Source organism: Amblyomma americanum, chromosome 4, assembly GCF_052857255.1.
Source record: "Amblyomma americanum isolate KBUSLIRL-KWMA chromosome 4, ASM5285725v1, whole genome shotgun sequence".
Classification (NCBI taxonomy): domain Eukaryota; kingdom Metazoa; phylum Arthropoda; class Arachnida; order Ixodida; family Ixodidae; genus Amblyomma; species Amblyomma americanum.
In genome coordinates this window covers 50,367,686-50,388,517 of record NC_135500.1, presented here as the reverse complement: position 1 = coordinate 50,388,517, position 20,832 = coordinate 50,367,686, and the positions used below count along the sequence as shown (strand labels likewise).

The 20,832-nt window shown below is 50.9% G+C and overlaps 1 protein-coding gene across 1 annotated transcript in view; it reads left to right on the top strand.

The window, feature by feature from the left end:
• Positions 1–20,832, top strand: part of LOC144127940 (ADP,ATP carrier protein) — a 54,816-nt gene that overhangs the window by 31,681 nt on the left and 2,303 nt on the right. The window contains exon 3 of the mRNA XM_077660956.1: positions 17,449–17,837. Within this exon, the coding sequence (XP_077517082.1) occupies positions 17,449–17,837 (389 nt within the window). The remainder of the gene's footprint in view (positions 1–17,448; positions 17,838–20,832) is intronic.

Here is a 20,832-nt window from a genome sequence, read left to right as displayed (position 1 = left end):
CGTAGTTCGGCGCGACGCTCATTAGATTGCCCTGTCGACCAGCACAGCCAAAGGTCATAACTCCCTTCGTCGAAATCAATTGCACCTTTGGGGATGCCCCGTAATACAACGCGAGAGTACATCAGAAGGAACAAAGTAACGAAGAGGGAGGAGCGGCTCAGCATTCTTGCACATATAAACCCAGTTGCAGGAAATATTTTTTGCAGGAGATGATAAACAATATGCAAATGAGTGTCACGTTGCTTGAAATTTGTATTTTATTTATAAGTGTATGCACCCTCCCAGGCTGCACATTTTTTTCAACACCACTGGCCTTATCTACGAAAGTTTTAATTAAAGCAGCTTAAGAAGCACAACAGATAGCTCTAGTAACTCTTCCCGGTGGCAGGCAGCGGCATTTTTCCCTGGAAGGGGATTCTGCAGCACAAGAAGAAAACGACACCACAATAACAATCGACCAAAAATGACGCGGAGGGTGTTTTTTTTCTCCCTGTATCTACTTTTATTCTCGACAAGAGAGGCCAACGTTCCTAAAAACGTGGCATTCTACCACACAGCCGGTTACTGTGCAGATACTGAAAGCAGTTTTTTAGATAACTGCTTGGGTTCGACAGGGTGCATGTTCGTTCCGTGTGCAGATGCACAGCGGCTAAGCTATACTGTAGGCTGCAGGTAGTGCGGACAAAGCAGTCGAACTCTGGGGAAGCATGAGCGGCCTCTAAGGGGTCGATGACCAGTGCTGAATCGGGCAGAACGAAGGGAGAATAATGAGGACGTTGCAAATGAACGAACGGTCTCGCCTCGATAGTTGCCTGGGCGGTGGGCAGCTTAGTCCTATTTCACAACCACTCGACGCTGGTCACCTTGCGGCACCTTGCATTCCGGTCACAACATGCCCTCTTTTATCCCTGGGATACAAAACGCCAAGGAACGAATCGACTTCCCTTCCCCGTCTACTCCGCATATCGCTTTCCGCCACTTTGTCCCGTGCTTCTTGTCTCTCAGCGAACATCGAAATAAAAAAATAAAGACGTACAAATCGACTTCGCGGCAGATGGCTCCGAGCCAAGTGCGGAGCTCAGTGGTGGCTTCATCCATTGAATGCCCTTATGGATGCCGCCCTCTATCGACGCCAGCGCCACGACGGCGTGCGGGACTGGCGGGCGGCGAAAGCAGCTTAGCTGACGTCAACTGTGACGGCATCGGTGACGCAACGGATGGGCGTCTGCTGGCCCTTGCCGTTGTCGTCTGCTAGCGGCGCACTCGCTGACTCCTGCTGTTGTCTCCCAGGGACCCGTAGAAACGTAAAGACTGGTCCCTGGGTTTGCGAAAACGCTACGCTGCTTCAATCACCTGCAAATTTGAGTTTACAGGTCGTTGCGCCACCTCGGGGGCTTCATTAAAATTCTTTAAAGGTAGTTTTGCATCATCGCCGGCTGAAAGCAAAACAGAGACACCAAAGACGTAGGTGTTCATTGCCAGTAGAGGGCACCTGCATCTGCAAACCAGGAATTCGTCCCAAGAGACGACCGGATTTTCAAGCACCTTCTCTGAACTGCTGTCATTACCGAACTGGTAGCGTCGCACAGGCACACTCTTTCTCACACACACCCTCAGCAGCCGCCGGAGGGGGCGCGCGGGTTCCCTCCAAGGGGAAGGTGACCCGGGACTTCGAGCGAGGATGCGCCCTTCTGGGGCATCGGGTCGGCCGCCCTCCCACTTTTAGGCGCTGCTTTAAATATAGACGCCGCAGCGTTTCTTTGTGCCCCGAGGTTCGCCCGTGCGTCAGAAACCGTTGGCTGCTCGCACGCTTTGCAAAGCTAACGAGCAAGAATCAATCAAAAGAGAGCTTCCAACTGTTCTGAGCTGGACTAATTCTCCGCTGTCAGAAGAAAACAAAGTGTGCCGGGAACCAGTTTCGAAGTATGAAACGATTTTTCCGGTCCTTTTTACTCAGCTGCTTAACGTGCGCTCTGTGTAATTTAGGGCAGTGGGGAGAAACGAATAAATTTAACGGACTCAAAAAAAAATAAATAAAAAATACATTGATTGGTTTGCTGCACTTTGGAAACTAAGCCAGCAGCGTTTACCCTTGCTGGGAAGATGGAAAACAGTGAAGGTTCACTATGGCGAGCCACTTTTGCTGATGGGCAGCGGATGCCTCGTGTAGGCTAAGATGGGGTACAAGTAAAAAGAAAAAAAGAGAGAGCCACGGCGCATTGGCCCACAGGGTGGTGTACCACCCCGCAACAAGTCACAGCAGTCAACAAAGTCCACATTTTCATGTTTCATTCTATTAAGCTAGTCAGAGGCATAAAAAAAAAAAACTCTTGTTCTTATAATTTCGTCTTGCGATTGACCTTTTCTTCGGGTAATAAGACAAGCTTTCAAAACGATATAATTCCTTGTCGCGGAAGGACAATGTGTGGCAATGTTAAATGTGAACGGAGCTTCACTGCAGCCTTTGTATCCCACGATAGCGCCCTTATAGCAGTTCACAGCTGGCAGCGAGGCGCTGAAAGTGGTAGGGGGATACGTCTACTTAGGACAGGCAGTGACCGCCGATCCGAATCATGCGGGTTATAAATCTAGAAGAATAAGAATGGGCTGGAGCGCATGTGGCAGGTTCTCTGAGGTTATGAATGACAGTTTATTAATACCCCTCAAGAGAAAAGTGTATAATAGCTGTAGGGCAGATACGTGGAGGTTAACGAAAAGGGTTCAGTTTAAGGACAACGCACCGATATATGGAAAGGAGAATGATAGGTGTAACGTTAAGAAACAAGAAGAGGGCAGAGTGGGTGAGGGAAGAAACGCTGGTTCACGACACCCGATATATGGAAAGGAGAATGGTAGGTGTAACGTTAAGAAACAAGAAGAGGGCAGAGTGGGTGAGGGAAGAAACGCTGGTTCACGACACCCGATATATGGAAAGGAGAATGGTAGGTGTAACGTTAAGAAACAAGAAGAGGGCAGAGTGGGTGAGGGAAGAAACGCTGGTTCACGACACCCGATATATGGAAAGGAGAATGATAGGTGTAACGTTAAGAAACAAGAAGAGGGCAGAGTGGGTGAGGGAAGAAACGCTGGTTCACGACACCCGATATATGGAAAGGAGAATGATAGGTGTAACGTTAAGAAACAAGAAGAGGGCAGAGTGGGTGAGGGAAGAAACGCTGGTTCACGACACCCGATATATGGAAAGGAGAATGATAGGTGTAACGTTAAGAAACAAGAAGAGGGCAGAGTGGGTGAGGGAAGAAACGCTGGTTCACGACACCCGATATATGGAAAGGAGAATGATAGGTGTAACGTTAAGAAACAAGAAGAGGGCAGAGTGGGTGAGGGAAGAAACGCTGGTTCACGACACCCGATATATGGAAAGGAGAATGATAGGTGTAACGTTAAGAAACAAGAAGAGGGCAGAGTGGGTGAGGGAAGAAACGCTGGTTCACGACACCCGATATATGGAAAGGAGAATGGTAGGTGTAACGTTAAGAAACAAGAAGAGGGCAGAGTGGGTGAGGGAAGAAACGCTGGTTCACGACACCCGATATATGGAAAGGAGAATGGTAGGTGTAACGTTAAGAAACAAGAAGAGGGCAGAGTGGGTGAGGGAAGAAACGCTGGTTCACGACACCCGATATATGGAAAGGAGAATGGTAGGTGTAACGTTAAGAAACAAGAAGAGGGCAGAGTGGGTGAGGGAAGAAACGCTGGTTCACGACACCCGATATATGGAAAGGAGAATGGTAGGTGTAACGTTAAGAAACAAGAAGAGGGCAGAGTGGGTGAGGGAAGAAACGCTGGTTCACGACACCCGATATATGGAAAGGAGAATGGTAGGTGTAACGTTAAGAAACAAGAAGAGGGCAGAGTGGGTGAGGGAAGAAACGCTGGTTCACGACACCCGATATATGGAAAGGAGAATGGTAGGTGTAACGTTAAGAAACAAGAAGAGGGCAGAGTGGGTGAGGGAAGAAACGCTGGTTCACGACACCCGATATATGGAAAGGAGAATGGTAGGTGTAACGTTAAGAAACAAGAAGAGGGCAGAGTGGGTGAGGGAAGAAACGCTGGTTCACGACACCCGATATATGGAAAGGAGAATGATAGGTGTAACGTTAAGAAACAAGAAGAGGGCAGAGTGGGTGAGGGAAGAAACGCTGGTTCACGACACCCGATATATGGAAAGGAGAATGGTAGGTGTAACGTTAAGAAACAAGAAGAGGGCAGAGTGGGTGAGGGAAGAAACGCTGGTTCACGACACCCGATATATGGAAAGGAGAATGATAGGTGTAACGTTAAGAAACAAGAAGAGGGCAGAGTGGGTGAGGGAAGAAACGCTGGTTCACGACACCCGATATATGGAAAGGAGAATGGTAGGTGTAACGTTAAGAAACAAGAAGAGGGCAGAGTGGGTGAGGGAAGAAACGCTGGTTCACGACACCCGATATATGGAAAGGAGAATGGTAGGTGTAACGTTAAGAAACAAGAAGAGGGCAGAGTGGGTGAGGGAAGAAACGCTGGTTCACGACACCCGATATATGGAAAGGAGAATGGTAGGTGTAACGTTAAGAAACAAGAAGAGGGCAGAGTGTGTGAGGGAAGAAACGCTGGTTCACGACACCCGATATATGGAAAGGAGAATGGTAGGTGTAACGTTAAGAAACAAGAAGAGGGCAGAGTGGGTGAGGGAAGAAACGCTGGTTCACGACACCCGATATATGGAAAGGAGAATGGTAGGTGTAACGTTAAGAAACAAGAAGAGGGCAGAGTGGGTGAGGGAAGAAACGCTGGTTCACGACACCCGATATATGGAAAGGAGAATGGTAGGTGTAACGTTAAGAAACAAGAAGAGGGCAGAGTGGGTGAGGGAAGAAACGCTGGTTCACGACACCCGATATATGGAAAGGAGAATGATAGGTGTAACGTTAAGAAACAAGAAGAGGGCAGAGTGGGTGAGGGAAGAAACGCTGGTTCACGACACCCGATATATGGAAAGGAGAATGGTAGGTGTAACGTTAAGAAACAAGAAGAGGGCAGAGTGGGTGAGGGAAGAAACGCTGGTTCACGACACCCGATATATGGAAAGGAGAATGGTAGGTGTAACGTTAAGAAACAAGAAGAGGGCAGAGTGGGTGAGGGAAGAAACGCTGGTTCACGACACCCGATATATGGAAAGGAGAATGGTAGGTGTAACGTTAAGAAACAAGAAGAGGGCAGAGTGGGTGAGGGAAGAAACGCTGGTTCACGACACCCGATATATGGAAAGGAGAATGGTAGGTGTAACGTTAAGAAACAAGAGGGCAGAGTGGGTGAGGGAAGAAACGCTGGTTCACGACACCCGATATATGGAAAGGAGAATGGTAGGTGTAACGTTAAGAAACAAGAAGAGGGCAGAGTGTGTGAGGGAAGAAACGCTGGTTCACGACACCCGATATATGGAAAGGAGAATGGTAGGTGTAACGTTAAGAAACAAGAAGAGGGCAGAGTGGGTGAGGGAAGAAACGCTGGTTCACGACACCCGATATATGGAAAGGAGAATGGTAGGTGTAACGTCAAGAAACAAGAAGAGGGCAGAGTGGGTGAGGGAAGAAACGCTGGTTCACGACACCCTGGTCGAAATCAAGAGGAAGAAATGGGCTTGGGCAGGACAAGTAATGGGAAGGCAAGATAACCGCCGGTCCTTAAGGGTAATGGAATGGATTCAAAGAAAAGGCAAGCGTAGTAAGGGCGGCAGAAGGTTAGGTGGGCGGACGAAATTAAGAAGTTTGCAGGCATAGGGTGGGCGCAGCTGGCAAAGGACCGGGTTACTTGGAGAGACATGAGAGAGGCCTTTGCCCTGCAGTGGGCGTATTGTGAGGCTGATGATGATGATAGTGCTCGTACGCACTTGGCCAAACTACGTCACTTCAGGAAGTAACGTGCAAGAGCGTGTATCACACGGAAGTCGCAGGCCAGCATAGATTTCTCAATGATATCTGGTGAACGCGGCGACAAATAGGCCTAATGCAGGTCATTTTACTGTGTCCGCATTAGCCACCCCCTCAAGGGTTGACACTCGCTGGACTTGCTGCTTTTGGGTGCTTATTGCTCTGCCTTTTTCTGTTGAAAAAAAGAAAGGCCTTGAACAACAACACCGCAATGGTTCACTGCAGGCTGCGGCGTTCGGCTTCAGCGTGCACATACATAGCTGGCGAGGGTGATACGCCCCGCCCGTGCCAGCTGCTTCTATATGGAGGCGAAATGCAAAAACGCCCGCGTAATCATATAATTAGTCGCACGTCAACGAACACAAGGTCATCGAAATTAGGAGCTTCCCGCTGCGGTCAATCGACCATATCCAACATTTTGTGACAAAATTTTTGAATATTAGAAAATTAGACTCTCTTTGGAAATAGTGAAGGTAATGGTCCATTCTTCTGTAGCAAAATCTTTATTGTAAACTGTTTCCATCGATCGCCTCGAACAGTTCAGACTGCCATAAAATATATACCAATGGAGGAATGCTTTTGTTATAGCAAAATCGTTATTAGAAAAGAAAATGCAAGACTGCCGTCGGGTTATCTTTTGATATATTTATTGTTATAGTGAAATTTTATATCATATGAAAAAATTGCGTTAATAAACGATTTCCCACTGAAAAATGCCCTTTCTAGAATTGTTGGGCATGTCCGGCCCGAACCGTCGTCTAGTGGCGCTTTGCAGACGGCCATAAGCTCATAGAGTCTCGCAGCATGTCGCGCAGGAGTGCTCGTGAGCTACGGGAGCACTTGAGCTACAGACGTATAGTAGGCATTGGTTATACGCATTAGTGCGCCGAAAAATATTGGAAAATTTTTCACCGCTGAACAGACCCGTTCCTGTGTATCCTATAACATAGATACAGTGATAAGTTCGTGTGACAGCGTTTGCATGCGGGCAAACGTCACCTACCGAATCCAAATGCGACCCCGTGCGAGTGATCTGCTAAACAGCACGGCTATTATCTTGGCGCGTGCCTGGTGTTGCTTGTCGTACTGATTATCGTAAACAGTCTTAAGGTGGTATATTCGTATTGCAACAGTATGCCACTTAGCACTGCTGCAGCGCATTCGTGGAGTTACAGAGGACGCTTCACCCAGCAATGCCAGATATTAAAAAAAAATAGACCATTTGATTTAGAAGCGCGCACTCTTCACCTTAGCATTGTCAGCGGAGGCGTTCACCGGAATACTGCAGCTAAGACGTGCGAATAGTCAACTTTTTAAGCATTACAGTTAGGCTATAGTCATTTATTGAGAGTCTTGTATGGCCACCGTACTATATCGGATTTAGATATTCCGAAAAAGTGACTTTCTCGTAGCCGCTGCAAGGCACTGAGTCGAACGAGGGCGAAAGCGACACCGAGCGGCCGGAGGAAGCGCCACAGACTCGCCCATGACCGCGCCTCGCAAAGCTGCGAAAAGCGAGCCCGGGTTAAGCGGCGCTCGTAGACGTGGCGCTTCTTCGGAAGACGAGCGGCGAAACGCAGTCCCCGCACATGTTGCAATAGGTCGTGAAGCGAAAGTATCCAAGCTGCGCTGAGTCCTGGCTAACACTTGCCGCGCATTCAGCCCATTGCAGTCTCCAGAAGTTTCGATCACTTCTCAGACCGTTCACGTGAAAAGTATAAGGTTTTAAGACTTCGAGAACGGCGTAATATATCGTATTTTGATGCAGAAACGCGTCCTACGGCCTCATTGAACAATTTTTTGCGGGCTCAGCTCGCTCTTGGCTGCAGTTGGTTTGGTTTATGGGGGTTTAACGTCCCAAGGCAACTCAGGCTATGAGAGACGCCGTAGTGAAGGGCTCCGGAAATTTCGACCATCTGGGGTTCTTTAATGTGCACTGACATCGCACAGTAAACGGGCCTCTAGAATTTCGCCTCCATCGAAATTCGACCGCCGGGGCCGGGATCGAGCCCGCGTCTTTCGGGCCAGCAGCCGAGCACCGTAACCACTTAGCCACCGCGGCGGCGCTCTTGGCTGCAGTGTTATTCATGTTTTTCGGGTGAGCTTGGCAAAAGAGGAAGATGAAGCGGTGGGTGGATTGCCACAAGCGAATACATACTCACTGAGATCTACATTGAACGGGTCGCTGGCGCCTTAGCATTTTTCTTCCATAAAAACGCAGTCGCCGCGGTCGGCTTCGAAACCGGGAACTCCGACTACTCATCCGGAGTTCCCGGGCTCGAACCCGACCGCGGCGGCTGCGTTTTCATGGAGGCAAAACGCTAAGGCGCCCGTGTGCTGTGCGATGTCAGTGCACGTTAAAGATCCCCAGGTGGTCGAAATTATTCCGGAGCCCTCCACTACGGCACTTCTCTCTTCCTTTCTTCCTTCACTCCCTCCTTTATTCCTTTCCTTACGGCGCGCTTCAGGTGTCCAACGATACACGAGACAGATACTGCGCCATTTCCTTCCCCCCAAACCCAATTATTATTAATTATTAACGGGTCGCTAGAACACATCCCTTGTTATGGGAGCCACCGTGGTGGTTAAGTGGTTATGGCTTTAGGCTGCTGACCCGAAAGACGCGGCTTCGATCCCGTTCACGGCGGTCGCATTTTGATGGAGGCGAAATGCCAGGGGCCCGTGTACTGTTCGATGTCAGTGGACGTTAAGGAACTGAAATTTTCCGGATCCCTCCACTACGGTGTCCTTCATATAGTCTGCGTTGCTTTAGGACGTTAAACCCCACAAAATCGCAAAATCGTTGTCATCGCTCCGCAGGCGGCATGCGCGATTTATGAAGCCACTACGCGCGCGCTTTCCAAGTGATCGCGATCTTTTAGTTGGTCCTGTTGCATCTGGTGAAAAAAAAAGCAAACGATTACGCTTTTAGGTAATCGGATTTTTGAGCGCAGATGCTGCGGTGCTTGAAGCATAGGCGTCCACATACCGAATTTGCAGTGCCAGATGGAAGCGGCTCTGGGTTTCGACTTAGGCCGCGCGCAACGCCATCCTTTCACTCACGGTGCGGTAGAGATGTCGACCCGACAGTGAGACAGTTACTGCGCCTTTCGTCTCCTCAAAGCCGTTTATTGTTAACGGGTGAGCATTAAAGGGACCATGCAAAGAAGTCTAGGTTTGCTTTTATAGTCACAGGACCCCCGAGCCAATGGCGCCGACCGGTTCTTATGAGGCCGCGGTTAATCACTTTTCTTTTGCCACTCCCTGCGATGTCACGCCAGCAAGGCCTAAGGGCATTAGCCACGGCGTCATGTGAGTCGGTCAACGCCATTGACTGGAGCGTGTCCTTTGAGGGGCATTTGCGTTCTTGAGTTGTATCTGACCACACTGGAAAAAAAAATTGCGGTTTTTGGGGAAATAAAATAGCGCAGTAACTTCCTCGCTTCTCGGTGGACACCTCGCCGCGAGAAAGGAGGAAGAAAGGAGAAGAAAGACGAGAGGATGAACGTACAAGTCACGTGGTGCGTGTGTCATGGCAACTGTCTCATGTGACGCCACACAGAACGCGTCGTCACCAAATAAGAAGTGACGTCAGGAAAGCAAAGGGACAACCAGAAGTGACGTCACCAAACCGGATGAAAGCATGTGTGGCTACACATGCAGCGGCAACGAGCCATGCTAACCAATTGCCGTCGGATCGGCTCGGCCGTCGATCAACTGTGAATTGTTATCACCATTGCGTTTGCAGACTACATGCCTATTAAGAGGTGGTCCACGACCGACGGGTCGGTTGATGAGGACTGCGCAAAAGGCGGCGTTATGACAACCTGTTAGCCAGCCTTTCTGTTTCTTTCTGGGGCGAGAATTAACACCCCTACACGCCCTGCGACTGTGCGCAGTCTTCAACTGGGGCTATACCCGGCGTATAAAAGGGCGCGGAAAAGAGACGGCACTCACCGGATCAGCGATGGCCAGACGAGCGGCCCAGTGCGGGGAACAACCAGATCTTCGACGCTTCAGAGAACGGCGTCGCGTGGCGGTGCTCTCGCGCCAAGCGTCCATCCAGCGGGCTTCGTTTTCTTCGCGCGTGTGCACAGCCGCAGTCTGGCCACTGCACGGAACAGCAACAGTGCTTCTTTCTTCCATCGGATAGTTACATGACGGCCGTGGTGGCGCATTGCTGGAGATGACCATAATGACGGACGTGGTTGAATGTGTGATGAACCAGTTTCTTAAAATGGCCCTGGGTCCACACTGGGCATGAGGAGATTGATGCACAGACTCCAGAATGATTTTGAAGTGATTTAATTAAAGCATCTGGCTCGATGCCGCTTACGGGACAGAAGCTGGGCTCGTCGTCGCCGGGGCTGAGTCAGCGTGGTGTGGCACGGGCTCGATGAATGGCTGGTTGTCTGCAGCGGCCGGGCTGGGAGTTCCTCGTGGCTGTGCTGCCCTCGTTCTCGGCTGGTCGTTGGATGAGCTGCCAGGCGTGGAGGCGCGACGGCTAGACCCCGGGCTCAGGTCAATGCGCAGCCCCAGTCTTCTGCCTCGCTCCGTCTCCGGCCCTCTCGTCCACTCGCCCCGATCGCTCTCGAGGGGTGCATAATGACGGGGACACTCAAGCGTCGTTTGACAGGGCCGTCGACGGTTACCATATATGGTCATGTTTCTCCGCCACAACCAAATATGGTCATGTCTCTCCGCTGCGACCCGACGCCAGGACGGCGCGGCCAACCGTCTCCAGGAAAAGTCACTGACCGGCTCGCCGTGGCACCGGTGCATGTGCACGAATCGTCACATCCGCTCCTTCTTAAAAGGAATGTTCATTGAACATTAGGAATTCGTCATACACACACACGCCGCGCTGTTCGGGCCAGTATCCCGCACAAGTCGCTCCTTTCTTCCCCACGAGCACCGAGCCAGAGCGGAGTTTCAGAACAATTCTTCACTGTAGATACCACTCGAGTGCACAATATAAGACCATAATTAACAGTATGTACAAAATCTCAAACAAGAGAACGAACAAAAAATGAAACTAAACGAAGCGCACTTGTAATGTACAAAACAAGGAAATGTAGTCTTAGCGAGGTACCTCCCTGTCCACTACTCGGTTACGGAGGTAGTACCTAGCGGCTGGAATACGTCTGCCAGATTGGAATGCCTCCTCCTCGAGAAGGGCGCCTCCGAGCTGCGACTGCATGAAGTGTTCCAGTTCATCACATGGACTGAAATTTTTGTGCCGGCCGCTCTGACCGCTTTTCTGCAATGCAGGGTTATTTACAATGGCGGGCTCCGTGCGAAGGTTATCCTCCCCCTCCTGTTCCCTTGAGGCAGCCGTTTCAGAAAGAGGCGAGCATGTTGGTGCTTGCTTTAACCGGTTAGCATGGACCACAGCGGTTGAGGCCCCTGCGATCTCCCGAATCCGAAAATTAACCGGCGATAGCTGCTCTACTATGCGGTAAGGTCCTTTCCATTTGGGCGTTAACTTACGGGCAAGCCCTGCCTTGACCTGCACACACTCAAGGTATACGCGGTCTCCCACCCTGAAAGGAACCGCCCTAGCCCTAGTGTCGAACCGCCTTTTTCTTTTGTCGGCTGCTTCCCGTAATGCTTCGGCTGTTACGTCATGGGCCACTTGCAATCGAGACGTCAGTTCGGCTCGATAATCATCTAGTGACCCGTATGGCACCCGTCTCTGTCCATCAACCACCGCATTCGGTGTGTCTGGGTCGCGACCGTACAAGAGGTAGAAAGGGGAGTCACCGGAGCTCGCGTGCACCGCCGTGTTGTAAGAAAAAACAGCAAACGGTATCCAGAGGTCCCAATCCTGTTGGTCTCGCGAAACATAATGGGATAACAGTTTGCTTGCTGTTTGATTAAGCCTCTCCACAGCACCGTTACAAGCCGGGTGGTAAGGGGTGGCCTGTCTTTTGTCAGTTCCCAGAAGGTTATACACATCTTTCATCAACCTCGACACAAAGTTTGACCCTTGATCCGTTAACAACTGCCGCGGAACGCCGTGCCGCAGAACCACTGTTTCTACAAAGGCACGTGCCACAGTTTCTGCTTTTTGGTCGGGCAGTGCTGTTATCTCAGCATACTTCGTTAGGTGGTCAACGCACACCAGTACATATTTGTTTCCTGTTGTCGTAGTCGGAAGTGGGCCTAGGATATCCATGCCAACCCTCTCAAAAGGCGTCGAGACTTCCTCGAATTCCTGAAGGGGGGCCGGCCTGCGGTTTTTCGGAGTTTTTCTTTCCAGGCAAGAACGGCAGTTAGCGCAGTACTCTTTAACATCTGAACGCATGCCCTGCCAATAGTAGTAGCGCTCCAACCTCCTTTGCGTCTTCATTACTCCAAAATGGCCCGCGTATGGGGCATCGTGAAAAACCCTCAAGACGTGCGGCACCATTGACTTTGGTACCACCACTCTTTCCCACACCTGGCCAGCCTTCCTTCCTGACCGCGTAGGCCGGGTGCGCTTTCGTAGGGTTCCTTCGTTGTCAACAAAGTAACAATTGTCGGGATCCCGGGCGATCCCCCCAGAAATGGCATGAAATGTTTTCTCTAGCCCTTTGTCCTTTCGCTGCTCGGCGCGGAGGTCGTTCGTATCTATGGCCGGACAAAACTCATTCACGGTGCGTACTAGGTTAGCTCGACTTAATGCGTCCGCGTTAGTGTGCACCTTGCCTGGCTTGTGTTCTATCTCGAAATCGTATTCTTGAAGTTGCAGATTCCAGCGCGCGAGGCGCGAGCTCGGATCCTTCACGTTTAGAAGCCACTTAAGGGGTTGGCAGTCGGTCACTAGCCTGAATCTGTGGCCATAGAGGTAGCACCGAAAGTGCCGCACGGCCCAAACCACTGCAAGACACTCCCGCTCAGTGGCACTGTACCGCTGCTCGACTGGACTGAATTGCCGGCTCGCGAACGCGATAGGGTGCTCCTTACCGTCAAAATTCTGAGACAGCACTGCACCCGCTGCAAACTTCGAGGCGTCAGTCGCTACAATGAAAGGCTGGCTGAAGTTTGGATATCCTAGCAAGGGAGCGGTTATTAATTTTTTCTTTAGTTCTTCGAACGCCACCTCTGCCTCCTCCGACCATACGAACTCTATGTTTTTTGCTGTTAGTGCAGTCAGTGGCTTTGCGATTCGGGCGAAATCTCGCACATGCCTTCGGTAGTATCCGACTAAGCCAAGAAACTCGCGAACGCCTCGAACTCCAGTTGGTCTAGGGAAGTCGCGGACGCTACTTAACTTTCCCGCTTCAGGTTCTACGCCGTCTGCGGAAACGATATGTCCAAGGTATTTGACCTGCCGCTGTAGAAGTTGGCACTTTGAAGGTTTCAATTTTAAGCCAGCAGCTCGCAATCTGACCAGCACTTCCTCAATGGCCTCCAAGTGTTCGGCAAAGGTGCTGCTGTAAATTATTATATCGTCCATGTAGACGAAGCACCTCTTTCCCAGCAAACCGGCCAAGATTACGTCCGCAGTTCTCTGCCAGACTGCAGGGCTGTTAACAAGTCCCATCGGCATGCGTCTCCACTGAAAGTGGCCAGACGGGGTGTTAAATGCGGTTTTGTCGACATCGTTTGGATCCATTTCGATCTGCCAGAACCCCGATGCGAGGTCGACAACTGTAAAATACTTGGCTGACCCAAGCTGCGCGAGTGTTTCCTGCACCTGTGGCAGCGGGTAGGGATCTATCCTTGTAATGGAATTCAATCGCCGGTAGTCTATTACCAGTCGAAATGAACCATCGGGTTTCTCAACTAGAAGTGCCGGTGCCCCCCACGGCGACTTGGAATGCTCAACAATGCCTTTGTCGATTAGCTCTTGGACCTGCCTATCCATTTCCTCTCTTTGTGAGTAGGGAATTCTATAGGCCCGTTGGTACACTGGTGGCGAGTCGCCAGTCGTAATGCGGTGTTTAATCACTCCGCACTTTCCCACGTCTAGCTTCGATGCAGCGAACACATCCGAGTAGCGATGCAGGAGACCCTCAACTCTTCCTCGCTCTTTGCAGTCGATGTGAGAGAGGTCAAACTGCAGGTTCCCTTCTTTTCCTTTCCTTTCATTGACGAGGCCCGTAGTGCAAATCGGGGTACCCTGCTCATCCACCTCAGCCGTGGAGAATGTAGCTATGTTTTTGTTTTTCGGCAGGTGAAGCTCTTGTTGCGAGTAGTTACATAAGCGGACGGGAACCCTTTTCTTTGAGTCAACCGTGACCAAACAGCCCGCCACACTCAGTCCTATTGCGAGCCCCTCTATAGGTTCAACGATTCCTATGTGTCCCTCATCAATCTGAGCTGACATCGCTCCCACACAGATTATCTCTGACCGAGGCGGCACCACTGTTTCTCTCGTTGTCCTAACACTAATGCCCGCGTGTGTTAGCGAGCCCTGTTTCGCGCTCTGTTCCCCATAGTCCACTCGTGCAACGTACTCGGCCTCTCGATTTGCTAATGGGACCAAAGCCCCGCGACAGGAAAGGCAGTTCTGGCTTAATATGAGATCGATGCCATGCTGCCGTAACAGGTCCTGACCTACGAGGCCCGATATACCATCCGGCAACGACACAGCATCGGAACAAATGTAGCTGGGATGGTCAAAACTTTCGTTCCCGATTGTGAAGCGCAAAAGGTACAGTCCTCCCGTGCCGAGGTCAGCTCCTGTGATGCCCACGAATCTTACTTTCGGAGATTCTCGGGCCTCATGCACCTGCCTGTCTCCCTTCCTTGTCAGCAGATCAAAAAACTTTTGCTTAAAGAGCGTTATCCGGGAGCCAGTGTCAACCAACAGATTGCAAGTGACCCCGTTTACCACGAATTTGGCAATCGGGCAGGATTCTCCAAAAACGCTTACAATAGCACAGCTATTACTGCTCTCCCCCTCAACCGGCTCGGCTGCGGGGGACTCTACGCGTTTTTTTTGGCACAATATATCTTTGTTCCATCCCCGTGTTGGTCGGCGCGCGCTGCTGCCCATTTGGCGTACCAGATTCGCGGTTTAGCTCGGGACAGTATCTGGAAACGTGTCCGTACCCTCTGCAAGCATAACAGCGAACCTGCCTCCTTTCACGGTTCCGGAAATTGCCCCTGTTATTTAACTGTAGGCCTTCCGCGAGGAGCGCCTCCAGCCGGTCTAGCCTATCGGTCAACTGAGTAACATTCGCGTCGGCGCTTGCACTTTTTGGCTCTGTTACAAGCCGCACCTTCTCCTCACTGGAGACAAGCAACTCATTACGCTCCTCGTCTACAGCTGCCTCTACCGCTCCTTCAAAAGTAGACGGCGCCTTAGACAGAACAAACCTGCGCACCGGACCCCTCAAGCCAGTGATGAACTGGGACGTCATCTGCTCCAGAAGCAGCTCTCTGGCGTGCTTTTGCTTCGAACTATCAGGCCCCGGTTCTCGCGCTAGGGTTTCGTTCCCAAGGAAGCGAAGGCGGGAGGCAAACGCGCGTGCGTCTTCCCCCGGCTTCTGCCGAGCGTCGAGGAACCGCCTGAGCTTTACGCTAGAAGGTTCCCTGTCAAAATATTTAAACGCTAGCTTTTTAAATTCAGCCAACGTGCCCGCCTTCCTGACTCCCTCATCTCTCCAGGCAAAATCATGTGCTGCCCCTGACATGCGACATTTCGCCATTCCCAGCTGTTGTGCATCCGTTAACCCGCCCATTTTGCACACCTGCTCCAACATGTCAAAAAATTCAACAATAGACGGCCCCTGACCGTCGCCCGTGAATCTCTCCACCATGTTTGCTAATGCAAGTACGCTTGCCCCAAAGGGCTGTGCACTCGAGTGGGCTTCTTCCATATTAGACCAAATATAGTCAGTGCCTCAAGCTCCTCTCGCCGGGGGTGCAGTCCAGCTTTTGCCCAATGATTTAAGTGTGGACCCCACTTCTGACACCAATGTGATGAACCAGTTTCTTAAAATGGCCCTGGGTCCACACTGGGCACGAGGAGATTGATGCACAGACTCCAGAATGATTTTGAAGTGATTTAATTAAAGCATCTGGCTCGATGCCGCTTACGGGACAGAAGCTGGGCTCGTCGTCGCCGGGGCTGAGTCAGCGTGGTGTGGCACGGGCTCGATGAATGGCTGGTTGTCTGCAGCGGCCGGGCTGGGAGTTCCTCGTGGCTGTGCTGCCCTCGTTCTCGGCTGGTCGTTGGATGAGCTGCCAGGCGTGGAGGCGCGTTGGCGAAGGTCGAACGTTAGCGACGGCTAGACCCCGGGCTCAGGTCAATGCGCAGCCCCAGTCTTCTGCCTCGCTCCGTCTCCGGCCCTCTCGTCCACTCGCCCCGATCGCTCTCGAGGGGTGCATAATGACGGGGACACTCAAGCGTCGTTTGACAGGGCCGTCGACGGTTACCATATATGGTCATGTTTCTCCGCCACAACCAAATATGGTCATGTCTCTCCGCTGCGACCCGACGCCAGGACGGCGCGGCCAACCGTCTCCAGGAAAAGTCACTGACCGGCTCGCCGTGGCACCGGTGCATGTGCACGAATCGTCACAAATGGATCTGCGAATAGATATCATTGGATGTGATATGGAGCTCCGTTGTCTGTCCCTTGACAGTATAATGACCAAGGTCAGCCCCAGGCAGACTGCTGTAGCTTGCTGCTACGCCCCGAAGACAGCGGTAGGAGAATCACCGTAACAGGTCTCGATGATGACAGACTAGGAAAACATTTTCATCTGACGCATTGTCCGGCGGTTGAGGCGCATAGTGAAATGGGGATTAGAGTTTGTAACGCATGTCTATAGTGGCGGGCCTGTGCATAGGTGTTATAGTCAACTCCCGTGCCGCGTGAACCACATCTTTTGAGAGAAAAGAACGCTTCTCGATAAACACTTTATAACTATTCTTCGCTATATGCCTGCCCTGATTCTCAGAGTCACTATAGCACCCCAGCAGTGGCGTCTTCCAGCGCGCTTACGCACTTTGTTCATTTACTTTTCAGTGGAGGGGCACACTTTTTCAGTGACAAATTCGTCACGGTGTGATGAACCACCAAAATTTAACGACGTCACTGAGGGTATACAGTCACGTATCATTTCTGATTGCAACTCATGCCGTGTTTTCGCTTGCACAGAGTACTCAGTGGCTAGTTCCACACTTGGCCAAGTGCGCGGCCAGGAGAGGTCTATATACCGGCGGCCGGTGGGAGATCGACAGTGCGCGCTTCGGCGCCCAGCAGGCACGGCATAGTCTGTGCGCTTCCCTTCCAAGATAATAAAGGTGTTTTCAATCAATCAATCAATCAATCAATCAATCAATCAATCAATCAATCAATCAATCAATCAATCAATCAGTCAATCAATCCCTTCCAAGCTTTGTATAAGCAGCAAAGAACTGGCGTTGGTCGGTGTCGTATTCCCACCAAGAGGAAACGTTTTTTTGTTGCTCCGCGGCAGGAACAGTGCCGCGCGCCAGTGACGTGTGCATGCTCACGGAGAGAGTACTTTTTTATATATTTAGCTTTCTCTTGTTGTCTCCAACGCGCAGGCATGATCGACTGCTTCGTCCGCATCCCCAAGGAACAGGGCTTCCTCAGCTTCTGGCGCGGCAACCTGGCCAATGTCATCAGGTACTTCCCCACCCAGGCGCTCAACTTCGCCTTCAAGGACAAGTACAAGCAGATGTTCCTCGGGGGCGTCGACAAGAAGACCCAGTTCTGGCGCTACTTCGCCGGAAACCTGGCCTCCGGAGGCGCAGCCGGCGCCACCTCGCTGTGCTTTGTCTACCCGCTGGACTTCGCCCGAACCCGGCTCGCTGCCGACACTGGCAAGGGCGCCGGGCAGCGGGAGTTCACCGGCCTGGGCAACTGCCTCACCAAGATCTTCAAGGCGGACGGCATGGTGGGGCTGTACCGCGGCTTCGGCGTCTCTGTGCAGGTCAGTAACGTGCACGCCGCGGACTGCCGCGCGTATAGGGCAACGTGCGATACAGTCCAGAAGGGAGAATTGCTCGAAGGACATTCGTTTAACGCGCCGAAAGGAATCCTCTGTTTAGTTTTTTTCTGTCCACTTGGCAGCCTTATCTTCCTTTCTTCTTTCACTCCATCCTTTATCCCTTCCCTTACGGCGCGGTTCGGGTGCCCAACGATATATGAGACAGATACTGCGCCATTTCCTTTCCCCAAAAACCAATTATTATTATTATTAAAGATAGGTGGAGGGGGAACAGCAGAACGTGGGTAAATATGCTCATTCTCGAGTGCACACAAGGAGACCACATGTCTATAGGTTTGTCTAATTTAGATACAGCAGGAGCGTCCAATACATGCTGACTGCTGGGCCGATCAATGATCATTCTGCTGCTCCAGAGTCGCGAACGTTCACAAAGCGTATACGTTAGAGCGCCCAGCCTTCAGGCAGCTTAGCGCGCACGACCTGTTTACATCCACACTGAGAAAGGAAACTCGGAGTGCACGGCATGCCGTCAGAGTATAGGCGATCCCAGCCCGACACCAGCGGCGCATCCTCGTGGGATGCTCCGTTGCCAATTGGCGGGTTTGCTAGAGCAAGCACTGAGTGATCTTGCGGAAAGCCGTCGGTATTGGCCCAGTCTCTTTCAGTGCTGAAAAGCTGCATCGCGTGCTGTTTACGCGCCGCTGCTCACGCTTCGGCGCCCGCGCCTTATCAGTGGACTCTGTTCCTCGGAGGTTGGGCGTCGTTATGCTTTCCAGGGACTACGTACATGGCCGGAGCGGCAATGCACGAATGCCTTAGGCACAACTTATGGGGAAAACCGCGATGATGTGAGTCCCATGCGTTAAAAAAACGAACAAAAAAAGGGCAGGGTGTTTTAAAGAGGTCCTGAAACACCTTACTATCGATCTCGAGAAACGTCTTGGAGATAATGCGTCCTGGGAATGATTACCTGAAAAAAAAAATTCTCAGCGCACTAAATGCAGCGGAATGAAACACGCAGAAATAATAATACTATTATAATAATACTTATCTTGTATTACAGTCGGTCTGCCGAAGTCAACCAAGGAATTGAAAGGGGGTGCCCTGCAGCAGTCAGGCGTATTTCGTTTCATTTCATTTTATTACCTTAAAGGCCCCAAAAGAGGGGTGTTACATAAGGGGTGGCAACAATTAAAAGCACAGATTCACAATAACAGGAAAGTTTTTACATTTTCAGCGAAAAGACTTGGGCAAGTGATGATGGCAACGTTGTTTGGAAGGCCGTTCCAGTCTGCGGCTGCACGAGGAAAGAAGGAATTAGAAAAAGTGACGGTGCGTGAGCGTGGACCGGCAACTTGTAGGTGATGGCTGGTGCGATGAGATATGCGTGCTGGGGGAAGAATGTGAGGTGCGATGTGCATAGGGCTGTGGAAGAATTTGTGAAATAAAGACAGGCTGGCAATGCGACGGCGGAGCGATAATGGTGATAATCCGGATGCTGTTTTTAAGGAGGAAACGCTGATGTCATAAGAGTACGATGAATGAACGAAGCGAGCAGCCCGAATTTGAACAGATTCGAGGGCATTATTGAGGTAAGCTTGATGAGGATTCCAAATGGGCGATGCAAATTCTAGTTCTGACCTGACGAATGATTTGTAAGCTAATAACTTTACATGTTGCGGAGCATGGTGAAGACGGCGCTTGAGGAAACCTAGCGCCTTGTTTGTTGACGATATTATGTTAGTTACATGCAAGCTCCAAGAAAGATCGCTAGAAATTGTTATGCCTAGGTACTTGTATGACTGAACTAGTTGTACGGGAACTTCTGATATTTCGTAAGAGAAAATTAGAGGATTACGGCGGCGGCTGATGGACAAAAGATTACATTTACGTGGGTTAACTTCCATTAGCCACTTATTACACCACTCCTGAACAGTATTGAGATCATTTTGAAGAGAAGATGGGTCAGCGTATATATCTGTGGGCTGTAAAACATCGAATGATAATGTACGTAAGTTAAGAAAGAACTTATCAAGTCCACTCAAGTTAACCAATCAAATTTAGCTTTATCGTTTCCTTCAGCTAAAATTCTCTAATCCGTGCGTCTTCCTTTGAACCTCGCCTTTCGCATCACTCCGATTATACAAGGCCGCGGTCGGGCGCCGTTGCCAGTGGCAAAACAGCTTCGGCCATTACGTTGAGCGGTGACGCCGGTTAGTGCGGGCGTTCACCCCTGGCGCCGGCTCTGCGTCGCGATGGTGGCGGTGCATGAGACGTAAGGAACGAAGAGGGCCATGATGGGTGCTACACGCCACGTAGGGCGGTGCGATTTAACAGAGTTGTCCAGGGTGGCCCCGTAAATGTGTTCTCCTGGTCTGCTCATGGTGCAGTTCCCGACCGCTGGAAGCGAAGTTTCACCGAGGGGTGACGCAGGAGAGGAGGCCCCTCTGAACAATGCTGCAGAGAAGGCGACGGCTTTCTATCGCTTGTATTAATGCGTGAGCGGGAAGAGGCTTATCGAACGCAGTTGGATTACGCCTGATTCTTGCTACAAATGCTACACAGTCGCACGCCGAGCTACGGCTTTTCTCTGCAGTCCCGTTACCCTTGGGCTGCCGCCACATGTGGCCCAGCGGCACAAATGCGCCAGTGTAGCAGACTTTTAAACTTAAGGTATACTGAGTGTGCGACGCACAGTTTGCTTTTTCTTCAAACGAACATATACGCCTTGGAGAGAGGGAAAGTTCTTGCACTCTGTAGAAAAGAAGGCAGTTTGCTTTTGTGTTGCATTTATTTGAAATGAAAATGCCGCGCATGGTTTGAAAATTCAACGGAAATTCCTCTTGTAGAGCAGTAGGGAGTTCGTCTGAGGGGATGGCAATATGCGATCTGCGCAGGATTAAGACTGACGATCCTCAAAGAAAAGCTCCTCTTAGTTTGCCAATGCTAAGACGTAGTCAAGGTCCCAATGTGAGCC